Source organism: Epinephelus lanceolatus, chromosome 8 (assembly GCF_041903045.1).
Source record: "Epinephelus lanceolatus isolate andai-2023 chromosome 8, ASM4190304v1, whole genome shotgun sequence".
Lineage (NCBI taxonomy): Eukaryota > Metazoa > Chordata > Actinopteri > Perciformes > Serranidae > Epinephelus > Epinephelus lanceolatus.
In genome coordinates, this window is record NC_135741.1 from 14,869,833 (window position 1) to 14,895,793 (window position 25,961).

At 41.0% G+C, this 25,961-nt stretch overlaps 1 protein-coding gene across 2 annotated transcripts in view; it reads right to left on the reverse strand.

Annotated features, from left to right (window-relative positions):
• Nucleotides 1-25,961, reverse strand: part of rbm38 (RNA binding motif protein 38) — a 29,280-nt gene that overhangs the window by 2,092 nt on the left and 1,227 nt on the right. Inside the window, exons 2-3 of one of the 2 annotated variants that reach the window (XM_033627988.2) lie at nt 25,163-25,286; nt 21,747-21,801 (exon numbers count right to left, since the gene is read on the reverse strand). In XM_033627988.2, coding sequence (XP_033483879.1) covers nt 21,747-21,801; nt 25,163-25,286 — 179 coding nt within the window. The remainder of the gene's footprint in view (nt 1-21,746; nt 21,802-25,162; nt 25,287-25,961) is intronic. The other variant, XM_033627989.2, reaches the window with a different exon arrangement.

Here is a 25,961-nt window from a genome sequence, read left to right on the forward strand (position 1 = left end):
TTGCAACAGTCCCAAGTTTTGAGGGAGCGTGTCGTTGTCTCGCTGACTGCAGGAATGTCCACCAGATGTTTTTCCCGTGAATTAAAAGTTCATTTCACTACCATAATATGTCTCCAAGAATTTAGCAGTGTATCCAAATGATCTCAGCAAAGCAAGGCAATGCAGCTTTATTTGTATTGCACATTTCATACACCAGGAACTTCAAAGTGCTTTACAGAGCATAATAAAGGATACACATTTACAGTAAAACAGTAAAGAAAAAGATATAAAGGATAAAATTAATTACTAAATTATTTGACTGAAAAAAATTACCATGAGCACTACTATGTGTGGAGATGTAACAGTGTTGGTACATACATTTTGGACTGTGATCTTGTAGATGCAGACAGGGTTAGGTTGGCATGTTGATCTTGAGTATTAAATCACAATTAAAAAGCAAAAGTGCAGACAAGAGGTGCAAAGATAAAACGATTATTTAAAATGACTTAAAACAGAGTTTAAAAATAATTTAGCAGGCACACAGGGTGGAGCAGGCAGAGTCAGAGTCAGGGCCTGACATCATCTGGGAGGTTATTCCAGGTTTGTGCTGCATGATAACAAAATACTGCTTCACCATGTTTTGTTCTGACTCTTGGGACGGCCCCAGATGTCCTCAGGGTCCTAAATGTTTCATGTCACAAGCATGTCTGAGAGATTTTTGGGTGTACAGCCACAGAGTGATTTATACACAAGCAGCGAGATTTTGAGATCAATTCTCTGAGCGACAAGTAACCTGTGTTAATATATTAGAGCTGGAGTAATGTTATTATATTTCCTGTTTTTCTGTCAGGACAGGGAGCCAGTGAGTCAGCCCAGGACCTCCACATCTGTCTACTTCATTTTCAAGTTCATTTAAGACCAGCCGCTGACACAAGCGTCCCTCAGATAGTTTCTGACAGTTTGTGCAGAAGGAGTTTGTTTGTGCAAACCAACTGTTGCATCAGCTGTAAGGTGGATGGATTATAATCATGCTGACTAACTGCTCACTAACAGATTTTAACAAAATCATGCACAAAATCTGAGAGCGATAGGGTTTTTTTGTGTGCATAGAAAAAGTCTCAGATATTTTATTTCAACTCATTAAAAACTGAAGCAAAAACAAAAGTGTTGCATTTTTATTTTCGCTCTGTGTATATCTGACAGCTTGGACAAAGAAATTGTGAGAAGCTAAAAAAATAATGAGCAGATGAGTAGAGAAAATAATCATTAACTACAGCCCTAGTTTGGGAATTATACTGCACGCTCACAGCTCCACATAAAACTGGACAAACCTGCGTGGCAGCAGTCTTTGTATGTTTATATATAAATATACTGTAGGCCTATGTCTTCTTACCATTGTCTTATCATCTCTTAGTGACTTCTTTTAACTTTCACTTTTGAATTAGACTGCAGGACAATCACTTTCTGTTTTGTAAAACCAGAACCTAAAATACATTAAGACACTTTGTCATGTTGTTATTGGCCTGCATGTTTTATATTGGATATTCTGGCACTTCTATATTGTTATTTTTAGATCTCTTAATGGCTTGTTGGCAGGTGACTGAACTACAATTCTGTTGTTGAGATCATGACAATGAAGCTCTTTTGAATGTTCAAGTTGCATTCTCATTTTGTGTGCTTCATATTTTCATTTCTTGTTTCTATATATGATGTTATTTATGTTCTTTTTATTGCATTTTCAGCTGATAGGCCACTGTGTAAACCTGTGGGTTCCTGACCTTTATGTCACATTTGTTTGGAGGATTGCTCTCCTCTGTTGGTACAGTTAAAGGGACAGTTCACCCCCAAATCAAAAACAAATATATTTCCTCTACAGTGCTGTTCATCAGTCTGGATTGTTTTGGTGTGAGTTGCAGAGTGTTGGAGATATCGGCCGTACAGATGTCTGCCTTCTCTCCGATATAATGGGAACTAGATGGCACTCAGCTTGTGGTGCTCAAAGCGCCGAAAATACATTTGAAAAACTCAATAGCAATGTCTCTTTCCATAAAACATGACCCGGGATCTCTAGATAATCCACAGACCTTGTTGAGAGCCGTTTCATGAGAAACTATTTTCTCTTTACTGAATAACACCTGCCAACTGTATCACAGTGCAGAAGTAAGTGTGCATCTACACACAGACAAGAGGCTCATACTTGTGACAGCCTGAGATGTAAAAATTAACCATCTGAAACCTGGAGCAACGTCACTTTTCTTGTGCTGCTTTCAGACACCTTTCGTAAGTATTTAAACCTTTGAAGCCTGAGGAAATCGGTGTGATTTCTTTTTTTTTTTTTGGTGTTATTTCTTCATGGGGAAAAAGGCAATGAGCAACTTCGTAAGACATGTCACATAAATTGCAAAAAATATGTAAAAATATGGAATTATTATTAAATTATTTAATACTTTTAAAAAACTGGGGAAAAAACTATATTCATAATTATTGTTATTACATTTTAAAGTTATGTTACAGAATTATTATAATTTTGTAAGCACTCTTTCCAGGTCATTTTTTTGTTTGTTTATTTTTAACTTTCTTTCTTACTTGCTTTTTTTTTAACTAATTGTCTTGTTTTTAATTATCTCAGTTTAATAATTTCTTGCTATTTTTTGGGGGGTCACTTCTTCTTTTGTTGCTCAATGCCTTCATACTGTGTTTTTAAAAGAGATCAAGCCAATTTGCTCAGTTCCCAAAGGGTTAATGGCATCTTTCTCAGATTAGCTGTAATGTTAGCTAGCTCAGTCGTGCTAGGTGAGCTAGCAGTAGATGCACGCCTTCCTCTGCGGAGTGATACAGTTGGCGAGTGTAGTTTGGTGGAAAGAAAATAGTTCCTACATAAACTGATCACAAGAAGGTCTGTGGATTATCTTGAGTAACCAGGTCGTGATTTCTGGAAGGAGACATTGCTGTTGAGTTTTTCCAATGCATTTTTTGGCAGTTTGAGCACCACAAGCTGAGTGCCATCTAGTTCCATTATATTAGAGAGAAGGCAGACATCTCTACGGCTGATATCTCCAACACTGCATCTCAACTCAAAACAATCTAGACTGATAAACAGCACTATAGGTAAGAGGAAAAATGTATTTTTAATTTGGGGGTGAACTGTCCCTTAGAATGTACAAAAGCAAAGCAACAACAAAAACATCTTCATGCCAAGCGAAGCCTGAAGAATAAAATAAGTGTGATAGAGAAGATAAAAATGACACAAACAGGCCTGACCACATTCATATCTGTTTGAGTATCCGATGATGAGTAAGAAAATATAATTAATGTGTTCAGAGCTGCCACTCTGAGTGAGATCTGATTATCGAGTGTCATTGTAACAAGAACATCAGTAACCAGAGACACACGCTCACTTTGAGTCGCATGTTTAAACATAAACATACTGCAGTTTATTCAGTAACAGCTCCTTTTCTTTATATCCCAACTTGAGTCCTATAATGACGTCTTCCTTTAAGAGCAATTATCAGCACTGTTGCCTCAAAATAGACCTCCTCCCTTGTGTTTAAGTTTAATTAGCACACTGCCAGAGAAATGCTCAAAAAGAAACGCTTTGTTCCAAATGAAATATCACCCATTCAAAAACACCAAATAACAAGCGATAACTTTTAATCACGAGTTGTATTTCTGAAATGAATAATCAGAACCGTGGTCTCTGAGCTGAACGCCTGCACACTCATTCACACTCACTCACACAAGCTGCCACAACAGATGCAGTGCATGAGACTGTTGATACTCCGAGCCACGGCAGTAATGAGAGAAAAAAGTGCTCGGCTGTCCTCCTGTATTCACTCATGCCCTTGCCTCGGGCTGCCCACTTAACCTGAACTGCCTCAGTTACATCTGGCAACAGCTACAGCAATCATATCAGAGGAAGTGGGTCATGCTGCTTAAGTAAAAACAACAGAACATGACAGTATTTAACACTTACGCTCCTGTGATCAGTCAGATGCACTAACCTGACACTAACATTGTCACAGAGTCTTAACAGGTGAGCGGAGCAGCGGGAGGTGGCCTGCTGCTGCTGCTTACCCCTAAACAGAGCCAGAGCAGGGATCAGGTGTGCTTACACAACAAATATATTGGGACTGGGCCTGTTCACACCCACTCTGCTGTGTACACAACACACACAGGCACACACCAGTATGTACAGATTGTCTGCTAATATTCTCCGACCCATATTTTAGTTTTAAAGTTATTCAACCCTACTTGGCTCTTCTATGGACTTATTTAACCCTACTCTGTCAGACTGAGGAATCCTAAAATTCTCCTTAAATGCTTGCCTGATGATGATTTATGTGTCAGCCTGTTTTCATTTAAGCCAAACTAAGTCATACTTTATTCAAGAGAATTACTGCTGCACTATCACAGAAAACTGATTAATTGTAGATATAATTCTTATGCAGATGGTATTTTTGAAGCAGGAATTTCAAATAAAAGGTCTCATCTCTCGTCTCCAAATTAAAGAATAGTTAGAGCAGATAATTTTGGGGAATACAATTATACAATTATCTGCAGTATCTATCTTCTCGTCTAAGGCCTGGTCCTCCCATATATGGGTATTTTTGAAAACTGTTTTTTTTTTCCTCCCTAAATAAAACCAAAATCCTGTCCACACAAGCAAAAAGTGCTGTCAAGGGCATGCCAAACCAACAGGCAGCAATTAAACCCTAATGGTACGGTCCCACATGAGCAACTGCAGGTGAGTGACCATCACATGCCGAGGCAATATTCATGCTGAATGTAGGACACATAAAGCTAGCTTGCTAGCTAATATTAGCTAGATACAGTGAAATACATACAAATACAGCAAAATATTGTAAGGCAGGTTTCTTCCTCCTGTGTTATCTATAAACTTACTAGTTACTGAATTTTCTATCAAAGGGCTGTGGGTCAAGTAAGAGCACGGGCAATGCTTATCGGGAGTGACTTGATCCACTTTAATCTCCCAAAAGAACGTAGGAAAACTGAAAATCGACAACAAGAGTGACATCTCACATCCCATGTATCACTCCGCCAAACTTCAACACAACTCTTATTACGTGCACGTAAGTTGCGGGATATTTAATAGTTCCCAAATATAATGTGAGGAGCAAAATAAAATAGTAAACATTATATGACATCTTCAATACAATATATGAATGTAGTGAACAATAAATCATGCAGCTGCAAAAAAATGAACAGAGGAAAACAATCTACTTGATACGGCTCCATGAAGATAAATCTCCGCTTTCAATGTTTTTCGGCACATGTTCCATTTTCTTAGGTCTCTCGACTCACTGCCAGCCAGCCAGCATCTCTCACATGGGGTATTCTCTAATTTTCATGGCCAGTATCATACAATATTGGCTGGTAAGGCAAGGCAACTATCAAAAGCCCCTTTCATACTGCCTGTTCAAGGCGGGAATATCACAGTTATGCCACCTCACCGTTGTGTATATAAGGTATGACCACGTAATGGGGGGGCAGAGTTGTCTCATCTCTGAGCCGGCAACAGAGTCAGTAACAGCGCCAAAACCATGACTGTATGAATGGCACAGCCAGCAGGATGGGATCATGGGTGGCATGGGTGTGACATTTTGACAATGTTTTAGATATGCAACCCACTGCAGGAGATTTAAAAAGTAGCTGGTAACAGCTAGCGCCTAACTCAACAAAGAGGAACAGCAGCTGAAAATGTCAGCAAGTTGGCAAAACAATCCTGGGTTGCCTTGTTGCGTTTCATGTCATGCCTTTCACACCTTTTTTGATCTCACAATGCCAGGATGCAGTCTACAATCACACACAAGAACAGCGTGATGCTGCAGCCATTTGTTTCTGTTTAAAAATGCAAAGGTAGCATGAAGAAGGGACTTTGTGGCGCCTCTATAACACAATCTGTGTGTAGAAAGGGATGTCTCCTCCACACACACACACGTCTTTGCTGCTAGTTAAAACTGCGGCCTTGCCGGTCCAAGTCCACAAAAGTTGAACTCCATGTGATGCAGAGATATAAATCTGCTTTGTCACCTGAATGTTTTATTCGTCCCTGTGCTCGCACTGAATGGAAGTGAACAGGAAGTGAATATTCACCGGTGTTAATTGTCTTGTGTGACCGTGCCCTAACCCTAGAACTATGTCAGCCAGTCACGCAAAGAAAAAGAATACGATGGTGGTCAATAAGAAGCCTGAAAAAAAAAAAAGCCCAAAACTCAGTTTTCTGCGTCTACAAGTCACCACTAAAAATGGAGTTTTTGAACATCTTCACCCTGGAAGGATTTTTACAAAAGGCCAGTTTTCAGTGACCTAGAACACAGTTTGTGTGGACAAACATGTGGACTTGACCTAACTCCCCACAAGAAAGCAAACAAGTGTATTTCCAAAAATGTCTATTTTTATAAACTGAGTGTAAATGACTGAAGATGTAGATTCTCTTTTTTGAAACTCTCAGTAAATTCGGACACGTCTGTGTGTTCAAGAAGACAATAAGGTTGCACACAATCATTTAGCTTCTAAGAGTCGTGCAATAGTCAGTCAGAAATATGCCTGTGCCACTTTTTATTGGTAGCCACAGTACGATGGCTTCCAGTTTTTGATAAAAAGATTGACTGTGATATTTTACTGCCTTATTGGACTGTGTTTAAGCCCAGTGAGAAATGTTGTGTTGTGCTAAATCTGCAATCTGGATTTTGGCTCAGCCTTTAGGCTGAACACACCGGCTGTTTGGGGGTGAGGCAGGGGGCTGATAAGGGCCTGGCAACATTAGCAAACAACCCCACAACTGTTATCACATTTTGGTTCAAATGTTGTTCAGAGATATGTTAACATCACCTTTTTCCAACTGAGCAGAAAAAACACACACAAACACAAACATTCAGAAACCTCTTGTGTGAAATAACCAAAACTTTCTGGCAGAAAATTCCATTTTTAAGTGAAACCCCATCAGTCAGAGTAAGACGCTGACTGAGGAACAACGCTTCCAGGGTCTTCAAGGCAGGTAAAAACCTGCAGACTAATGAACTAGAGCAGCACACTGACTCAAAACACAGCTGAAGCTAATATTGGCGCCCTCCTCGACCCCTCTGTATCTCATCCCTCCTCACTCGAACTCCGTCAGTCTCTCCTAGAGCAGAAGTGCAGTGTCATTCCCACGGCTGTGTGCCGCTGCCTGCTTGTGCACCGGTCTGACTGATTCAATGTGACAGCGGCATCGTACGAGAGGGAGCTGCGCCTCGCCTCTCTCCTCACAGTGCCTGGCATCATCGCTGGCTGTCAAACACACATTTATATATATACGCACACACACGGGGTGTAGATGTACATGCACGCAATCAGTTACAGAGCAGACATGCAGAAAAAGAGAACATGCAAGTGTGAAAGAAACAAGTATAATGAACACTTAAAAGGTTGCTGTCGTCAGATAAGCAGCTTAGAAGAGGATGTGGATGTGTGTGGGTGTGTGTGTGTGTGTGTGTGTGTGTGTGTGGTGAGTGGGGGGCTCAGGCATAGCAGGGCTAATTAGCGCAGCTGCATGGGTGTACGCTCACTAACATACCCACGAGAGCAGAATAACCTCCACCGACTCCGCTCTCCCTCCCCTCGCTGGGTTTACTCCCTCACAGCCAGCTTCCTCTGCACTCCCCCTCACTGTCCTTCCTCAAAACCAGGCAGCAGCAGCCTAACAGAGATAGGACGCGTTGAATAAAAAAGAAGGGTCGAGGCTGGGACTCCTTTGGCGAGGAGGAGCAAGCGGGAGGGAGAGATGCTGAGAGGTGAAGGATCAGCCATCATATCCCTCATGCCGTAGGACAGCCATGCTTTTAATAGTTCAGATCAGGGATGTGAGGAGGGTGAGTCAGTCAAAGAGACAAACACACACTCATGGAGGCGCACGCACATGACCATCTCGATAAACACACACACACGGCTTGAGGGAGGGTGAGAGACAGAAAGGCCAGCATCAGCGCTGGACACTCAGCTCTCATGTCAGCAAGCAACAAAGACATTTGAATCAACACACAGGGCTGCGTGATCGGAGGAAAATACGCGGCATATTTACTGAATATTATCATTATGGTGTAATATGATCATTTCAACATGTCTCAGATTGTGCGTGCTAAAAGTGTAAACCCGACGAACAAAGAGATTTGTGGTTGTAGTGTAACATAATCTTAATAATCTCAGTTTCACTTGTTGCACATCAACAAGAATTTAAAAACATCCACCAACAAGAACCTAACCACCAAAACAAATCTGATCTCAAATTTAGATCAACTAATCGAGGTATGAGTAAGCAGCTGTTTGTCAGACATCACGTGTCTGCAGCTGCTTCACAGTAAGTCAGTAACACTTCATGTTAACTTCCTTTATTGACATTTTCCAAGCAGTTTATAAAACAGTTTATAATGCACTATACTGTTATTGTAAGCAGTTTTAACGACATTTATTAATGTGTTTGTCAAACTCCTGCTAATAAAGCCTCTGTAAATTAAGTATAAACATTTATTATTATTGGACAATATATTGGTGTGCAGTTGTTTTCATAGGACATACGTCCTAGTATTTATCATTTATATTTATCATATTGATTTCCAGGGACCACAGATGCAAATTAGCTATTTAGCTAACTCTGGTACAGAACCTGTTCTGTACATGGTCCCTGTCAACTAAACTAATAAACTAAACTTATAAATATCGTAGACATAATTAGGCATTTAAACCTGGTTGTGAATGATTTGTACATGTGAAATACAGTTAACATTTTTAATAACACAGGATTTGATCGTGCATAACTATAAATTATTCTATGTGACTGCAGCAATATTATAGTGTTATAATTCAGTAACTGTTTATAGCTGACAACTACGTTTATGAACACCCAGAAACATCCTTATATCTGCTTGTAACTACATTTTAATGTGTGTAAAAAAGGTTTGACATATTAATATACTGCATGTTAATGCTAAATGTTTACTCTTTACTGGCAGTTGAGGTTTTTGCTGTGAAGCACCTGCAGGCACGTGATGTGCACATGAAATTAGCCTTAAATACTAAGTATTCACAGCTTGTTAAAGGGTAATTACAGTAGTTTTCAACCTGGACCATGTTTTACCATGTTGTTTTTCTGTGACGAAAGGGAGCAACAGTTTTCAAACTGTTTCAGTATTAAGCAGTTATGCACTATCAATTTATGTCCACTAGAAGTGCATGTTTTTGCCACTGACAGGCTCAGATTGTTATTCCGAGTGCCTGACAACATTATGAGAAAGATCCCTGCAGAGGTCAACCTTTTTGTTAAAGAGTAATATCCTTTTTGTTTAACTAGAAACAGCCCTGAAATCCCCATCGCCAAACGCACCAGACTCCATTTAAATAAACAGCTATTTTATCATTCCAAAACACTTCATTCAAAGTCAACAGAAACAAAATGAATCCCACAAAAACCATCTTGGTTCGTCTTTCCATTTTTCTAACAATCACCAACTCTGGTTTGATTCAAATAGACCCTAATTCACCCATTTTTTTTTTCTTGTATCATTTTAAACTTTGTATTAATGGTTTCAACACAATGCATCCAGTGGTCAAATCTAGTCTGCACACAAAGTGGAAAGCAATGAACAAAAACCACAAATGAAAATAATGTGACAGTAATAGATGTTATCGTACAAAACCAGACAAATAAATAAATAAAACAGACAATGAACACACACAGGGATTTGGTTATAAAGTTGTAAGATTTGCATAAATCAATAGGTTTGGTTTGTTTTTTATTACATATTTTAGTTTGATATGTGTCTAGATCTGAATTCTTGAAAGTAGGATATGAGGGCAATTTCTTTAAGTATTTTGTTTTATGAATATAAAATCTAGCTAAGATAACAAGAAAATTAATTATATATTGTTCATTCTTGGTGTGACGAAGTGGGTGAGAATGCACCTTCACTCACCACTTGTCCCTTACATGCTCATTGTACACAGTATACCATGTTACTTATACATACGTTTATTTTGCTATAATTTACCATTGCTTTTGTAACATTACACCACTTACTATCCCGGGTTTGTTTGTGTTCTTGTTTTGTTAAACATCAATGCACATGAGTAAATTAAAACAAACACACACAGTCATAAGTTGGTTTCATTTACTTTTATTGTGTTTCAGGTTTGAACTTAGTCGAATTGTTTGTTCCTTTGTCTGTACTTACCTCTGTTTGTTCCTTTGTTCAGACCCACCATGCAGGATTGTTTGAAAGGCTGCCGCTCAGCACTTCCTGTCTTTTATAGTTTTAGTGATGTCATCAATGACATCATTGGGCTGAACTAAGTGGAGGGGTTTTCATTTGTAGGAATATTTCTTTTGTTTGTTTAGTGCAGTTTAAAGTAACTGGTTAGGATTAACCAGGATTAGTAATGTAAATGTGCTTGTAAATTAATCCTAGGTGTTTATTTGATTTCCTTTTGTTAAGGTTACTGTGTATTGCAACCTCCTTTTGTTTTGGTAGGGGCTGAGGCAGTCTAAGTGTTAGTCAGTCCCTCTCTATAAAGGCAGTTGAGGTTTGAGCTTGAGGCTGAGAGGAGAGGCCATGCTGCTGTGAACACGTGCCCTTTTGTTTGATTTATTATGAGTTAATTTTCCTCAGTTATGTGCTTGGCATTTTGTTTGGGTTTTTGTTTGTTTTTGCCTAATTTGCATGTGTAATGGCAAGCACTGTAAATAAATTTACACTTTTGTGGAGCCAAGAAGTCTGCTGAGTATGCCTACCTACCACCTTCCTTGACACTCGAGCTAAACTATCTTACACTTGGAGAAATTTGGATTTTTGAATGTTTGAATGTTAACAAATCAGGTTCACCCAGTTAGATGGGACAATATGCTGTTTTTATACACGCTACAATCATGATTTATTTAAATGGAGTCTGGTGGTTTTGGAGATGTTTCTGATTTAACAAAAATGATCTTACTCTTACTCTTCAACAAAAGGTCTATCTCTGTAGGGATCTTTTCCATAATGTTGTCAGACACTAACAGTAACCATCTGAGCCTGTCAGTGGCAAAAACAAACACTTTTAGTGGATGTGAATTGATGGTGCATAATTGCCTCAAACACTGCAGCCTGTTTCATCATTGTTGTCTGCAGCCCAGTCACTCAATACTGGACCAATTTAAAAAAATAAATTGTTATTCCTATTAATCACTCAGACACAAACATGGGAAAATAGGGTCCAGGTTGAAATATACCGAAGCTATGCGGCCTTAATCTGGATTAATTGTACATATTTTTTGTCAACATCAGTTTACTGCTGCAACAAAGCTTTAAATTGAGAAGCAGGAGCTGATTTAAGTGTCAGAAACAACACAAGCTCAAAACGCAGATGAAAATGTGTCATCTCAAACAGACAAGTGAACAAAATGGGAGCTTTCTGCGCCATGCGAAGCTTTCAACATGACCTTTTTTCTTTTTGTTTTTCAAATTAGGTTTTTCATCCGACAGAAGTGCCTCTCCTAATTGGGTCCCTGGATAAGAGAAATATACACTTGAGGATTCACCGTCTCCCTAAAACCCCCTTGACAGACAGATAAAAGTGATAACTACAGGCAGAGAGAGGAAGATAATTTAGAGGGGGAGGAAGGCAGCCAAAGAGGAAACCAGGGGAAGAGTGAAAAAAAAAAATCACAGAGATGTGAAGAGAGAACAGTTGAGGATGTGAACGTATCAAAGGAGTCAAACACGTCGGCACTGTTTTATGATTCATTTTTCACTCGACCATAAATCCATTTTACACACAGAAACAAGCTCCGGCGTCACATCCACCACCGACCCTAAAGCTTCACTGCACCCAGCCACAACTACACCCGGCCACAGGTGTGCTGTTAGTATGTGTCACCCCCCCCTCCTCCTCCTCCTCCTCTTCCTCCCCCTCTCTGTTCCACTGCTTCAACAGGAAGTACTACCACGCCTCCACCTTTAACAGCCTCAGCACACATCCATCTCCTTTCTTCTCTCAAAAATAAACACCAGAATTCTTTTTTTTTTTTTTTGAGAAAAAATAAATTTCACTTCTGCCAAGAACCGACGTTGGGTGCTAAAGGCAGACAGCACGCAGCAGCCATGGGCGACAGATGTCCCCCCCCCTCGAACGAGAACAGCCCTCCCTTCCTCCCCCTACGACTCAGCTGTACCTCAAAGCCACATTTGGCATCAGCCCGTCCTCTGTCCTCTTAAAACTTAAAGCAAATACACGGAAGCAGCAGACAGAGCTGTGCTTTGTTTGAGTTTTGCTGTTTACTGTGTGAGTGTCAGACCCTGAACCCCCCCGGGAGCCCCTCAGCGATGAAGACGGAGGGCAACAACAGACCTGCAGACATATTTAAATCGGTCGCACCTTTCAGTTCTCATGTTTACAAGACAAATACAAAACTGAAACTCTTACCAGTACATGCAGAAACACAAGCAGGCTATATAAACCATACGGGGATAGTTCAACATTTTGGGAAGTACTTGCTTAGTTTTTGACAAGAAGATCGACACCACTCTCATGTCTGTATAGTAAAGTCCAGCCTACAGCCAGCAGCTGGTTAGCTTAGCACAAACAGTGGGAACAGTAGGAAACTGCTAGCATGATTGTCAAATGTTTCCTAAATCCTCCTAACCACAATTTTAATGCTCTCTTATTAACACATGGCGTATAATGTATGTACAGTGTGTTAAACAGCGCGCTTTAGAGGAGCTGGTTGGTGGATTTCACCTTTCGACAGAGGCAGGTTTGCTGTTTGCCCCTGTTTCCAGTTGTTTTGCTAACTAAGCTAACCAGCTGCTGGCTGTAGCTTCATGTTTAAAGGTTCAGTATGCTACATCAATATAACAGCTAACCAGTATTTGCTATGTTAAGATATAGCGGAGTAATGGCATCCTGAGCAGAAGTCACGCTACCAATGTAGGTGTTGTGATCCAAGCTTCTCTGTTTGTTGACATGTTAAGCAGGTCCGGCTGCTTGTACATGATAGTGCATGGGTTTTCCACTGGTTGGCTCACTGCCACCATTCTGCACTGTGCTAATATGGCAGTTACTGCATCGATAGGGACAACGACCTTGTGAAAATGTTACGGCAACCTTCCGGTTCCCCTCTGCTCAGTGCTACATATGGACCGTTAGCTGCTGGCTGCAGGCTCAGCCACCTCCATGCTGAGAACCTTGATCAGTAAATTTATACACCTGGATTTTCACATACAGCCCCCATGGTTAGCATTGTCACCTCACAGCAAGAGGGTTCCTGGTCCCAACCCCAGGGTGGGGGTGCGGAGTCTGCATGATCTCCCTGCGTCAGCGTGGGTTTTCTCCAGGTACTCCAGCTTCCTCCCACAGTCCAAAGACTCTAAATGGGCTATAGGTGTGAATGTGAGTGCGAAAGGTTGTCTGTCTCTGTGTGTTAGCCCAGCAATAGTCAGGCAGCCAGGGTGTACTCCACCTCTCACCCAATGTCAACTGGGATAGGCTCCAGCGACCCCTAACAGGATAAGTGTTTACAAAAAAATGAATCAATTAATGAATAGCCCCTTTAACAGACAGATATGACAATAGTGTCTCCTCTAACTCGAAGCAATAAAAAAACAAGGAAGAATATTCACCAAAATGTCAAAATATTCCTATAAATCTAAAACAGTGATGGATTATTGTCTGCTTTTTTAAGCCATACCACTGGACTGAGTGCTATTACTGCATAACTGTGTAAAGTTAGGAGCAAAATTTGAAGACATATTTTGTTAAATGGACAATTATCTATAGTCAAAATCTCACTGTAATTGGTAGTAAATTATCAGATGTGACACAACCACATTAAATATTCATTCATTCATTTTTCGTAAACCAATTAACCTGCATGTCTTTGGACTGTGGGAGGAAGCTGGAGTACCCAGAGAAAACCCACGCTGACATGGGAGAGCATGCAAACTCCACAGAGGGGCTACCCCACCCTGGGGTTCGAACCCCTTAACCTGAGTAGCAAGAGGGTTCCTGGTACATTAAATATAGTTTAATGTTAATGCCTCAGTATGTGCCTGTTTGTTTTTGTTGTCCTTGAAATGTTTTTACTCTGTCTTATACCATAATTAAATCCGACAACGTACGTCAATAATAGATCAAACATGTAGATGTTAATGAATGTAAACAGAAAAAGTGCCTCCACTTTAACACCACAGAAATCTCTACTGTATAAAGATTTTACATTAGGCAAAAGAGAGCACTGGTATCAGATTTGTTATCTGTATCATGTGTCCTTGGTAATTTTGTGAAGGACTAAAAAGGCTCCTGCTCTTTATCAGCTGCACAGGCCTGTTTAAAACCTAAGCTTGCTCCCAAAATAAAAGTCCTTCACTTCGTCAAGAAATGTTTGAATCTGACTGCAGTCATACTGATCATGTCAAAAACACATCTAGCCTCAGAGCAGAGAGATCAGAGCTGGACAGATGCGCCCTTTGCATGTATAAAACACTGAGGAATATAAAGATTTGGGACGCTGTACAGTTTATTTATCCTTTACTTAAACATGCAACGTGTGTATCCTTTGTTATCAAGAGGAATTCAACCAAAGAGTCGCAAATTCATTTAAAGAGTCAATATTACCTCAACCCTCAGAAATGGAAGACACCTTCATTAGTTGGCTGTTCAATTTACGTGTAGGTGGAGAGACAAATAAAAACAGTGACTTCAATAAGAGAGTTTCCTGTTGCCAGAAAAGGTGAATCTGCCATTTACTCAAAGTGCCACACATTTTGCAGCTGTGCAGTACTGAGATCTCTTGAGGTTAAACTTGTTGCAAAAACTGGTATCGCTTCTTCTTCCACAACAGATTTTCCCCCAAATAGGCCGACAAACAACGAAACCGACTCAGGTTCACAAGATACATCACAAACAGATTTCTCCCTCAGAGTGTGTTGTGTTGAAAAAGAAAGCCACAGAAATAATTAGTTGATTAAAGGGGAACTTAAGTTGTTATGCAATGCACTTCCACGAAGTTGTTCGACTTTTGAGAAATATATATACATAAAAAAAGAAACTGTCCAAATCAGGGCAGCAGAGGACAAGATATTCTGACTTTCCTTCTTTAATATAGGTCAAAATCAAAACTGCTAGCTCCCAAAACACACTGAAAAAAACACAATACAATACATGAGCTCTGTCTCTTTTTTGTGTGTTAGTGATTTGTTTTGAGGATTTGCTTCTTTTCTCTTTTTAGCATTAATATAAATTAAACATCTTTGTGTTTTCAACGGTTGTTTAAAAATGTCACTTCAGGTTTTAGCTTGTTTTTTACAGTGTCCTGATGTTTCATAGACTAAAAGATTAATCAGTTAATCAAAATGGACATATTAATTGGTAGTAAGAAATTCATCTTTGGTATTGCTTCAATAAATAAATAAATAACAGTAAGATGATGGTTGGAAAACAAATCCTCAACTCTTTATCAACGAAGTTCTTTGCACTTAAAAAATAAGTGACATGAAGTAAATCTGGACCAAGTTCTGTGTTTTTTTATTTTTCATAACAGCATATTATTGCTCTGTGAAGCACTAAATTAATTTTTTATCACTGATACAATTACTCACAGCATTCCAGGTTGTGAAGTGGGAGCAGCTTTTGGAGAATTGGTGAGAATTTTAAGTTCAGGTCTTCTGTATCTCCTCATCAACAGTCTGAATGAATTGTGTTACTGTGCTGTTTAGCAGACGACAAGCTGATTATTTTCTTTATCAGTCAATCTGCTGATTATTTCCTCAATTTACAGATTTTTTTTTTGAGTTGTGAAAATTTAAAAAAAATATGAAAAATGCCCATCACTCGTAGAAAAGTCTTGCATTGTCCAACCAACAGTCCAAAGATATCCACTTTACGATAATATGGGACAGAAGAGCTTAAACACACATCTGTTACAAGCATCTTAAAAGGACAGTTCACCCAAAAATTCATATATTCCCTCTCACCTGTAGTGCTGTTTATCAGCCTAGATTGCTTTAGTGTGAGATGCAGAATGTTGAAGATATCAGCCACAGAGATGTCTGCCTTCTCTACCACATAATGGAACTAGATGGCACTTTGTTTGAGGTGCTCAAAGCTCCAAACTACACCCGCCAACCATAACAATGTGCAGAAGGAAGCAATTATCTACTCATGGACAAGAGACTTGTGCTCGTGACAGCGTGAGATGTATACATTAATGGCGTCCTCCTCGGTTGAGCTGTAACGTCAGCTAGCTCAGTGGTGCTAGGCGAGCTAGCAGTAGATGCACACTTCCTTCTGTGCAACGATACAGTTGACGGGTGTAGTTTAGTAGAAAGGAAATAGTCCTTCATGAAACTGCTCACAACAAGGTCTGTGGATTATCTTGAGTAACCAAGTCATGATTTCCTGGAGGAGACATTGCTGTTGAGTTTTTCAAATTAAATTTTGGCACTTTGAGCACCACAAGCTGAGTGCCATCTAGTTCCATTATATTAGAGAGAAGGCAGACATCTCTACAGCTGATATCTCTAACACTCAGCAACTCACTCCATAACAATCTGATAAACAACACTACAGGAGAGAGGAAACATTTTGATTTGGGGGTGAACTGTACCTTTGACTGAGGCCCTGTTTAGACAACAACTGTTTCTCTAAAAACGGAGAAGTCTGTCTTTTGCGTTTTAAAAAACTTCTGCGTTTATATGACGATGTTATTGAAACGATCCCTGTTCACACAGAGCCACAAAATCTACTGGAAACGCTGTAGTATGCACGCCAGGCCAATGGATGACAGTGTAAATAGGGCTGCGCAGTATATGCGGTAGACGGTAGAAATAATATAAATTTGGCCCACGGTAGAGATTTGCGCTCTACCATCCTATCGTCGATGACGTCATCGCACCTGCCTCAGTGTGAAAATGGCTGCAAGCACAGAGACAGCGGAGCAAGAGGAACTGGTTCACGTCCGTGATTTAGCGTAGCACGTGCAACATGTGTTGCTGGAGAACTTGTGAGTGAGTGAGTTAATGTTTTATGAACAGCCCCGGACTTCTCAGACTCTTTTAGCGACTTACCGCTCAGAGGGAACTCATTCAGTGTCTCCTCTGGCAGCAGCACAGCGTCTCTCCCTCTCCTCTCTCGCCGTGCGCACACGGGAGTTGGTTTTCGGCAAGAGAGTTTGTCATAAACCTTTGGTAATGTAAACCTATGTGACGCTAGGGGCTCCACCAAAAACACCATATGTGAATGTGTGATAGTTGTGGTATCATAGCAGCCTGTCACAGGTTACAGCGTGATGATTAGAGGAGAAATGGCAGAGCATAAAGGTCCAGGTGGAAAAAACACAACTCAGTCATTTAGGATTTTGCTAAAAGAAGGAAATTACCTTTTGATATAGATCCCAGGGGACATTTTGCACCATAGAGTACTGGGTTTTAATTTTGAGTTTTGAGATCTGCATTCTGCACAATAAATGCTCTAAAAAATACATTATATCTTTGCTTTTGTTGTTTTGTTTTTTTTTTTTTATCAATTTAGCTTTGCTAAGGGACTACAAAACCCATTCAGAAACACTTCTATTATAACTTTTACACTTAAATTTATACCGCGATATATACCGTTACCGTGAAGGGATTCGATTTATACCGTGATATAAATTTTAGGTCATACCGCCCAGCCCTAAGTGTAAATTTGCAAAGCAACACCACGGCATGACGCCATGCGCCTGCGCTGAAGTGCCTTCCTCTACAACGCAGTGATTACAAACCAAAACAAAGATGAGACAATGGAGAAAGCATGCACAGATAACTTTGTCTGGATGGACGACGAGGTGGAATTGCTACAGTAACAGATCTACACTTCACTTCAAATCAACAGGGTGAGCAGCACAAACAGAGCTCGGCATTGTTGTTGTGACGGTCGACTTTCTTGCGCATGCCTAGTGACTGGAACCATAATGCGCATGTGTGAAAAGTCTCCGTTTTCAGAGGTACTGCATATTGCAAGTTTACATGACAACGGAGACACTGCCATTTCCAATAAGTTGCACTCTGGAACCCGTTTTCAAAACGTTGCATTTTCAGGCACCCAAAACACCGCTGTCCTGTAAACGACCGGCTAAAACGCAACTAAAGTTTACTGTTTTCAGTTGAAATTGTTGTCGTATAAATGGGACCTGAATCAACAGATTGTACACAGACACAAAAAAGGAGAATAATCCTCCAAACAAATGTGACATAAAGGTCAAGAACCCATGCATTTACACACTGTCCCTTTAATGCTTGGAGTTGCAGGTGTTTCTAAGCTGATAAACAAAGTGCCTTCTCTGTGTGTTTGCCTTCTGGGCGTGTTAGTTAGTTAATGTGCCAGGTGATGTGTCTACTTCTTTTGTTTCGGTTTGTGAGGTGTCAAAGCTCTGCGACTCTTCCTGGAAGCAGAGATTAAAACTCCCTCTGCTTTAAAACGTCCGATTTCACTGTGGGAGGCTTTCAATCAACCCATCATCACTCATTCATAGACTCATCTGGGTCAGCTTCAATTCCCTCATCACTCATTCAGAAATTGAGGACTGCAATATTAATAGCACTCAGAACAGTTGAGGTTTTTAATGGACTCTCTGTAGCCGCAGGATCAAAACTTGTCATCCTCCAGAAAGTCGGCGTGAAGACACCACATCATGCATATTATTTAAAAAAAAAAAAAAAAAAACACCTCTAAAATATAGAAGATCCAGTCTGTAAAACTTCATCAACCAAAGACCAAAACATGTTTTGCAATCTTTTCTCCAAAGAGCAGATATTTCATTGTTAAAGTCAACAACACGCCCACACGTACAGAACAGCTGCGACACTGGTTGACAGTATCCTCGTCTAAGATCACCTAAACAACACTCATACACCAAATATCTGAGTCAAGTCTCAGTAGGTGTTGTAGGTGTTCAACCTGCAGCGTCACTCTGCTGTCTGTAACAGCCCTGGGTATTAATCATCCCTGCATGATGCTTCACTCAGGAACTGAGTCATTAAGGTTTCCTTTTGAGTTCACATTGACATCGAGAAACTGGATGAGGAGGCTGAACGCCCGTCACATGTGGATTACAGCGAGTTTCCGGGCTGGTCAAGTTTCTGAAAAACCACTGGCGGCTCCCATGATGACACTGTTCAGCTTTCCAGAACATTAGGAGGAACAATCCTTCATTAGGGTGGGTGTAATTTTATACTGCGACACTGATAGACTTTGAGATACTGGAAATTTTCTGGAAATCGACAAATGAACGGTTTTGGATTAAACAACCCGACAGGAGAGTCTGTTTTTGACTATCCAGTAAACTAAACACCTGACAAGTGAAGCTACCTTATTACAATAACAGCTGCAACAGATAATTATTTTCATCACCGATTAATCTGCTGATTATTTTCTCAGTTAATTGTTTTGTTTATTGAGTGTTGCCTGTTATAATTCCCCACAGCCCAAGGAGATGTATTCAGATTGCTTCTATTATCTTACCAAAAGGCTGAAACTCAAAGAGTCATTTTACTAACATATATGACAATAGTGTGTTTGATGTTTCTGCTTGAAAAACGGTTGCTGATTGGCTGACTAATTGTTGCAGCTCTGATTACATTGCTGCAAAACTTAGATAAAAATCCAATATGGCCATAAAGCAGCCGTGATCAGTGATTTTCAATATTGCCTACAGTGGAATACACTGATGCCCGACCATTTTTGCTTCTGAGTCCTTAACACAATGTCATACAGGTCTATGAGCCCTCATCACAGGTTGTCGATGATGACCGATTTTCTCTTCTCTGTTTGATTTAAACCATCTTTAGAAGTCTAAAAGGATAAAACTATACAGTATTTCACAAAAAACAGCTGGAGATTAAACCAATATAAATAATTCTGTTACAGAAATATTTTATTCAGTTATCCTGCTCATCTTGTGTCCCCTTGTTTGATGCAAGCTGTTAATTTAAGTCCTGCCAGATGGATTTGACCTCTTAATTGTACCACTGTAATGCTACAGACACATGCATCATGTACTATGCTCATTTTCAGGTTCATACTTGTATTTTGGGTTTCTATTAGAGCATGTTTACATGCATTAATGGACAAAAAACATTATTTTTTCTCATATTGTCTGTGCTGGAACACCTGCATTCACCTTCTGTCTCAAACACTCCATTTTGTCTCTTTAAACCCCTCTCTCAAAAAAGCCAAGTCTGCTTTGATTGGTCAGCATTTACAGGTCTTTTGTATCTGCGTTCTCTCAGCACCATCATTGTAGCTGGGGAGTTTAATGGTTTAATTAACTTTAATTAACTTTCTACCATGAAAAACGCCAATAAAAGCTTCTAAACACAACCGGACATGTTCCAGGACGAATATGATATGAAATATGGGAGAACTTAACAACATCATCAACTAAGATGACATGTTTTCCTGACATTAGCATGTAGCTACATGTAGCAGTGTTCCTTCAGCCGGAGAATGATTGTAACAGAGTATAGCGGCACTTTCTACCATGAAAAATCACCAATAAAAGCTTCTCAGCACAATCGCACATGTTCCAGAAGGAATACGATACGAGGTCTGGGAGAAATTAACAACACCAGCAACCAGATGACTTGTTTCCCTGACATTAGCATGTCACTATATGTAGCAGTGTATGTAACGTAAACACTTGCAGTAACGTGCATGGAGCAGATAGAAAAATCTGTCCAGCTGACATCAGCTTGTAGCCAAAGTAGAAAAACCTGTTGAAACAGAGTATTCAGAGCTGTTTGAGGCCTGAGGTTTTTGCTCAAAGGGATTATTTATACATACATTTACATAACTGACCACGTTTTATATGAGGATCCAACACTGTAACCTTATACATATGACAGAAAATAAGGAAAAGCACAACAGGTTCCCTTTAAGAAGAAGGTTTGCAGTGTGTCTGTCTTTGCCAACTGTGTGTTATTGGAAAGGAGAAGACAATGTTAGAGTCTTCCTTCAACCTCCTTAATGTTTTCTTTACAATTAGCATAATCCATGGAGAAAACAAAAGCTGGCCAATCACAGTTCTCGTCGTCTCCGTGTGGTACTGTACCTCAGTGGCCACTGTAGCCCTGGCGTATAGTAACATTTATTAGGCCTACATCTGTAACCCCTTAACGCAGGACTATGAATTCAGCTCGTGACCTCTTGTGGGATTGCTGATCCCTAGGTTGGGAACCACTGGTCCAGTACACCCGCAGATATTAAATAGATATGAAGAGCATGTCTCTGCACGCACAAACATGAGGGGAAAAGAGAGAAGATAATGGCAGTTGTGCGTGTGTGTCTGTATGGAGAGGAAAGAGAGAAGGGATGCGGGGAAGTTTGACTAAATGGCTTGTTGCCTCAGTAAAGCCCAAGTCATGCGAGAGAGAAATTCAGAATTGAGCTTCTCGCGTGTTTAATGGCCCAGAAAGAGAGAGAGAGACAACAGAAGACAAATCCAAATACGATGTAGAGATACAGATAGGGGCGCAGGGGCTCAACACATCTTTGAAGCATCATTTGTGCTGGATGTGATGGCTTTTTTCCCTTCCTTTCTTTCACATTACAGAGTGGCATTAACTACCACAACCTGAGTGGAGAACAGGAGCGAGCGCTCACAAATGTCAAGGACGGAGGAGTGAGATGTATTGTGTTGAGGAGGAGGAGGCAGGTGAGAGAGAGAGAGAGGTGGAAATAGAGGTATTGATTCTTCTCCGTCTTACCCATATTGCCTCTGAGCCCACGTAGGATGGACTTGCTGAACTCCAACAGAGAGACCTGCAGACAAAGAGAAAGAGAGGAGGGATATTTTCGCTACCGGCTGCACAGACAACGAGAAAGACGGGCAGACAAGGACAGAGCCGCTTCTCTGCCTCTCTGCCTCTGCTTGTTTGTCTCAGATGTTTGCATGTATACAGGGGTATCTGTTATTCCCTCAGCGTACACACATGTTCGACACACTCACACAAATAATAATGCACTCTATTGAACACAAACATCTGTGACCTCTCTGCCTCCAGAGTTCACGAGGAATCAGCTGAGGCTGAGTAAGAAAGGAGAAACCTCTCCTCCTCCTCTCTGCCCCTCCTCTGACTTCATGTCAACATTCCTGCAGCTATTCTGTTCTTCCTCCTTTCACAGCACAGCCATGACTCCATCAGCACCCTTTTTTTGTTAAAACCTATATCTAAATGCACACTTTCTTTCTTCAGTAGCACAAAGAGGACACAGACACGTTGTTATTTCTTGCTCTTAACAGTCCCATCCCCTCCTGCTCTTCTTATTCTCTCCCTCTCCTATTCTCTCTCTCTCACACAAAACAACAAAATACCAAGCACTGCCATCTCCCATCAGCTGCATGCTTGGGGAATTGCGTCGCGAGCGGCGGCCCCGGAATAAGGACACACAGTCAGTTGTTGTTGGCGCTGCTGTTTGTCAATCACACCTACACTCGACGGTATTTCAGCCAGCGAGCTTTAAATGAAGCAGCGAGGGAAGTGCTGCTGTCAAGGTCTGGTGTGCAGCGAGATGTTGGAGGGGAAGCGCGGAGCGTGTGTGCTGGTGGTTAACACTGAAAAAGCCCGGCGGCATGAAAGCTGTGCGTTAAATCAAGTACACAAAGAGTGAATGTATGGTGGGAATGAGCAGAGACAGCTGGATAAAAGGAGGATACAGGTTGTTTTGCATGTTTTATCCCGCTAACCTCAACATTTGTACACATTTGTACTGGTTTTTAAATCGATTTCCGCTCTCCAATGCAGCTGTGGGTTTCCATTCATTTCAGTGCAGCCCGGAAACCAACATGTAGAGACTTGAAACTTGGCGAGATTTGTCAACTGTGACCATTTAACCGCTTGTATTCTTTCATCAAAGTTAGGCTATCATCATTTGGTAATGTCGTCGCAAGCAAGGAATATTTGGATGTCATTTCCTTTGCTGCAGGTGTGGGATGCTGTGATATTTGAGATGTGACAGCCAGCTTCTGAACACCAAACCTTTTCATGCAGGAAACTACTTAATTCATCCAAAAACATCCAGATGTTCCAGGTTGTCCTTCCAGGTTTAATCTCCCCAGAACATGCAGTAGTTTGTGAATGCAAAAGCTTTCCCATTAGACAGGAGCAAACAGTATCTGTGACCTAAAAATACAGAAACCTTCATGTTTACTGGGGTGACTTGAATGTTTCGAAGCACAGAAACCTCAATCGTTGCCACGGTAACTGACGTCTAAATCAGTATTCGAATGCTTTGTTGTTGTTTTTTCATCAGTTAGCTGGTGGAGGAAGCTGAAAGGGGGCGGCAAGTGTCAGACATGGATGAGGTCAGTATCCTCAGCGCAGTCACAGACCCCCGCTTCAAGATATTCTGTTGGCTGTTTGATGAGGAAAAGGAACAGATGTAATGAATTGTGGATGGATATGTGTGGTTGGCAACTGCAGAGAAGTGCTTGCTTTGCACCTAGTGATGAGGCCCGACCCACAGCGTTCGAGTTATTAACTTAAAGAAACATTTCATGCAATGGTCTACCTTCTCTTCACTTTCTCTTGACCCTCTCTGTCTCACACACACACAGCAGAGCTAAGTGTGACCAAAGCTAGGTTGGGTTTAGGTGGTTGATTAGCCTAAATAAATACGATTGCTTACTATTACCCCAACCCCCACTCCCTGCTCCTGTCATGTCCAGTTGAAGCCTCAAATATTTGCAGATAATTATCACTGAAGCTTCGAAGCCCCATGGTTTCTGAACAGCCCTAATGTTTACTGCAGTTGACTGCAGTTCTTGAGTAAGAACTTCAACTCCCTGCAAGCCATAGACTACCTGGAAGTTAGGACATCAATTTACAAAACTGCAGTTCTCAGCCTTTTCTAGAAGTGAAACTACATATGTGTGACCTGTTTTTAAAGATTTCTTCAGTAGGAATCATTTGGGCTTAGGACTGAGTGCCACAGAGAGTACAGTAGTGAGAAAGTATTCAGAGAAGTACCAACACATTGCTGGCTGTGATCTCTTACCAGCTTTATCCATTACATGGTTTGTAGGGGTTTTTTTTTTTTGGTAAAATAATAGACTGTATAAAGATAATAAATGTGGCTACCATGACGTTACTTTGTGGAATCCCATTCTGAAGCCTCTAGTCTGGCATTTTGGCCATCACCATCTTGAATTTTTGAGCCAGAAGTGACTACATTTGGACAAGAAGGTGGAGCGGGGAAGGAGCGAACGGTGGATCTGACTCAAAAGCCCTTTTTACCCAGAAATCCCACAACACTGCCACGACAAAGACCCTTCATTACACCGGCTTTGCCTTTTTTATACAGAATCAAACAGTGGCGGCATCATGCCTCCCCAGTGTGTGATTTCACATGGCGTGCTGGCATTCTGGAAGCAAAAGAGGCGTGATGTGCATAACATGTAACACAACGGCATCAGCCTGTAGTGTGACATATAACATAGGCATCGGGAGCACTTTCTAAACCATAACAATAGCATAACATGGCAGTAACAATCATTTGCCATCCCTGTTATATGGCAGCTTATCCCTCCTCTACTTGGAGCTCCGGGATCCCCAGTTTGTGGACATTTTTGTCCGTCCTACTAGCTATCCCTTAACCACAGATATCGATATGGTGCTGTTACTACCTATGCTGGCTTAACGGTCAAACAACTCTGTCCCCCCATTCCACAATTTTACCTTTCATACAGAATGTCGAGGCGGAATAGTGGTGCAATATTCTCACCTTAAGCAGTCTGAGTAAAGGGGGCTACAGACTGTGCGACTGTCATTATGTATTGCAATATGCAAATATGTGTAACTTTCAGCCTAACTAAAATGTAAACGGGTGAGTTATTTAAAAATTAACCTCCCATTCAGTTGTCAGCAAAACTGTTTTTGTCCCAGGCTGTAAACATGTTTATTTCTATGTAGAGTTGGGCATTTTAACATGAAGGTCTATGTGGATTGACTTGCTTTTAAAGCCAGCCTCAAGTGGCCATTAGAGGAACTGCAGTTTTTGGCACTTCATGTTGGATTCATTTTTCAGCCCTGGAGGTCGCTGCTTGGTTACAACACGGCAAAAAAAGCCCTACTGATACGACCCTGTACATCCTGTTTGTTCAGCAGCGATCTAACACACTTACTTGACTGCGAGCTGCGAGGCTTCGCTCCCAGGTACGCCAGGTTCACATTGGCCTTCCTGCCGTCGATGATGGGGTTTGCATCTTTGCATGCCCGCTCTGCTGCTCCCCTGTCCATCATGGTCACCTGTTGACAGAGTCAAAGCATTACTGATAAATAATAATCACTCTTTACAGCTGCATGATTGCATGTGAAAGCTTCTCTACCCAGTGTTGAAGGAGTGATTCCAACATGATGAAGCAGCAGACCCAGAGCGGGCAGAGAGAGGAGGGGGCTGGCCCTGAGGTAGCTGCTGTCCTTGTCTCTCCTCGAATGATTCAATCTTTTTGCTAAATGCATGAGGAGACACTGACTCCACCACATGAAGACATCCATCAGTGTGTTTTAATGCTTCCAGTGGAGCTTATGTGGGAGGCAGATCTGTTATTTCAGACTGGGCTGCCAAGGATGAGATACAGGAATCTACCTTGAGGGAGTGAGTTGAGGAGTGGGCAGATAGCAGTGGGAAGGGGGTGCTGAAGGTTAAGACACACACAGTGCAGTTACACTTAATATGTGAGGTAAACTACAGCTCCAGTGCCAATAAATGGGACAGTGAAAGTAAAACTGCCCCCGCTTTCTTTCATTTCGCAGCGTCAGACTCTGGACTCTTATGCAAACAGAGCCGGTGGATGGTTTGAGATCACCGGGGGTTCAAGAAGCTGCTGCAGGGAATTAAGAGTGCTGAAAGGAAATCAGGGATGAAATGAGCATTGCTGTCCTTACAGAAGTCAACACGGCACTGGTCACCTCAGCTGATGC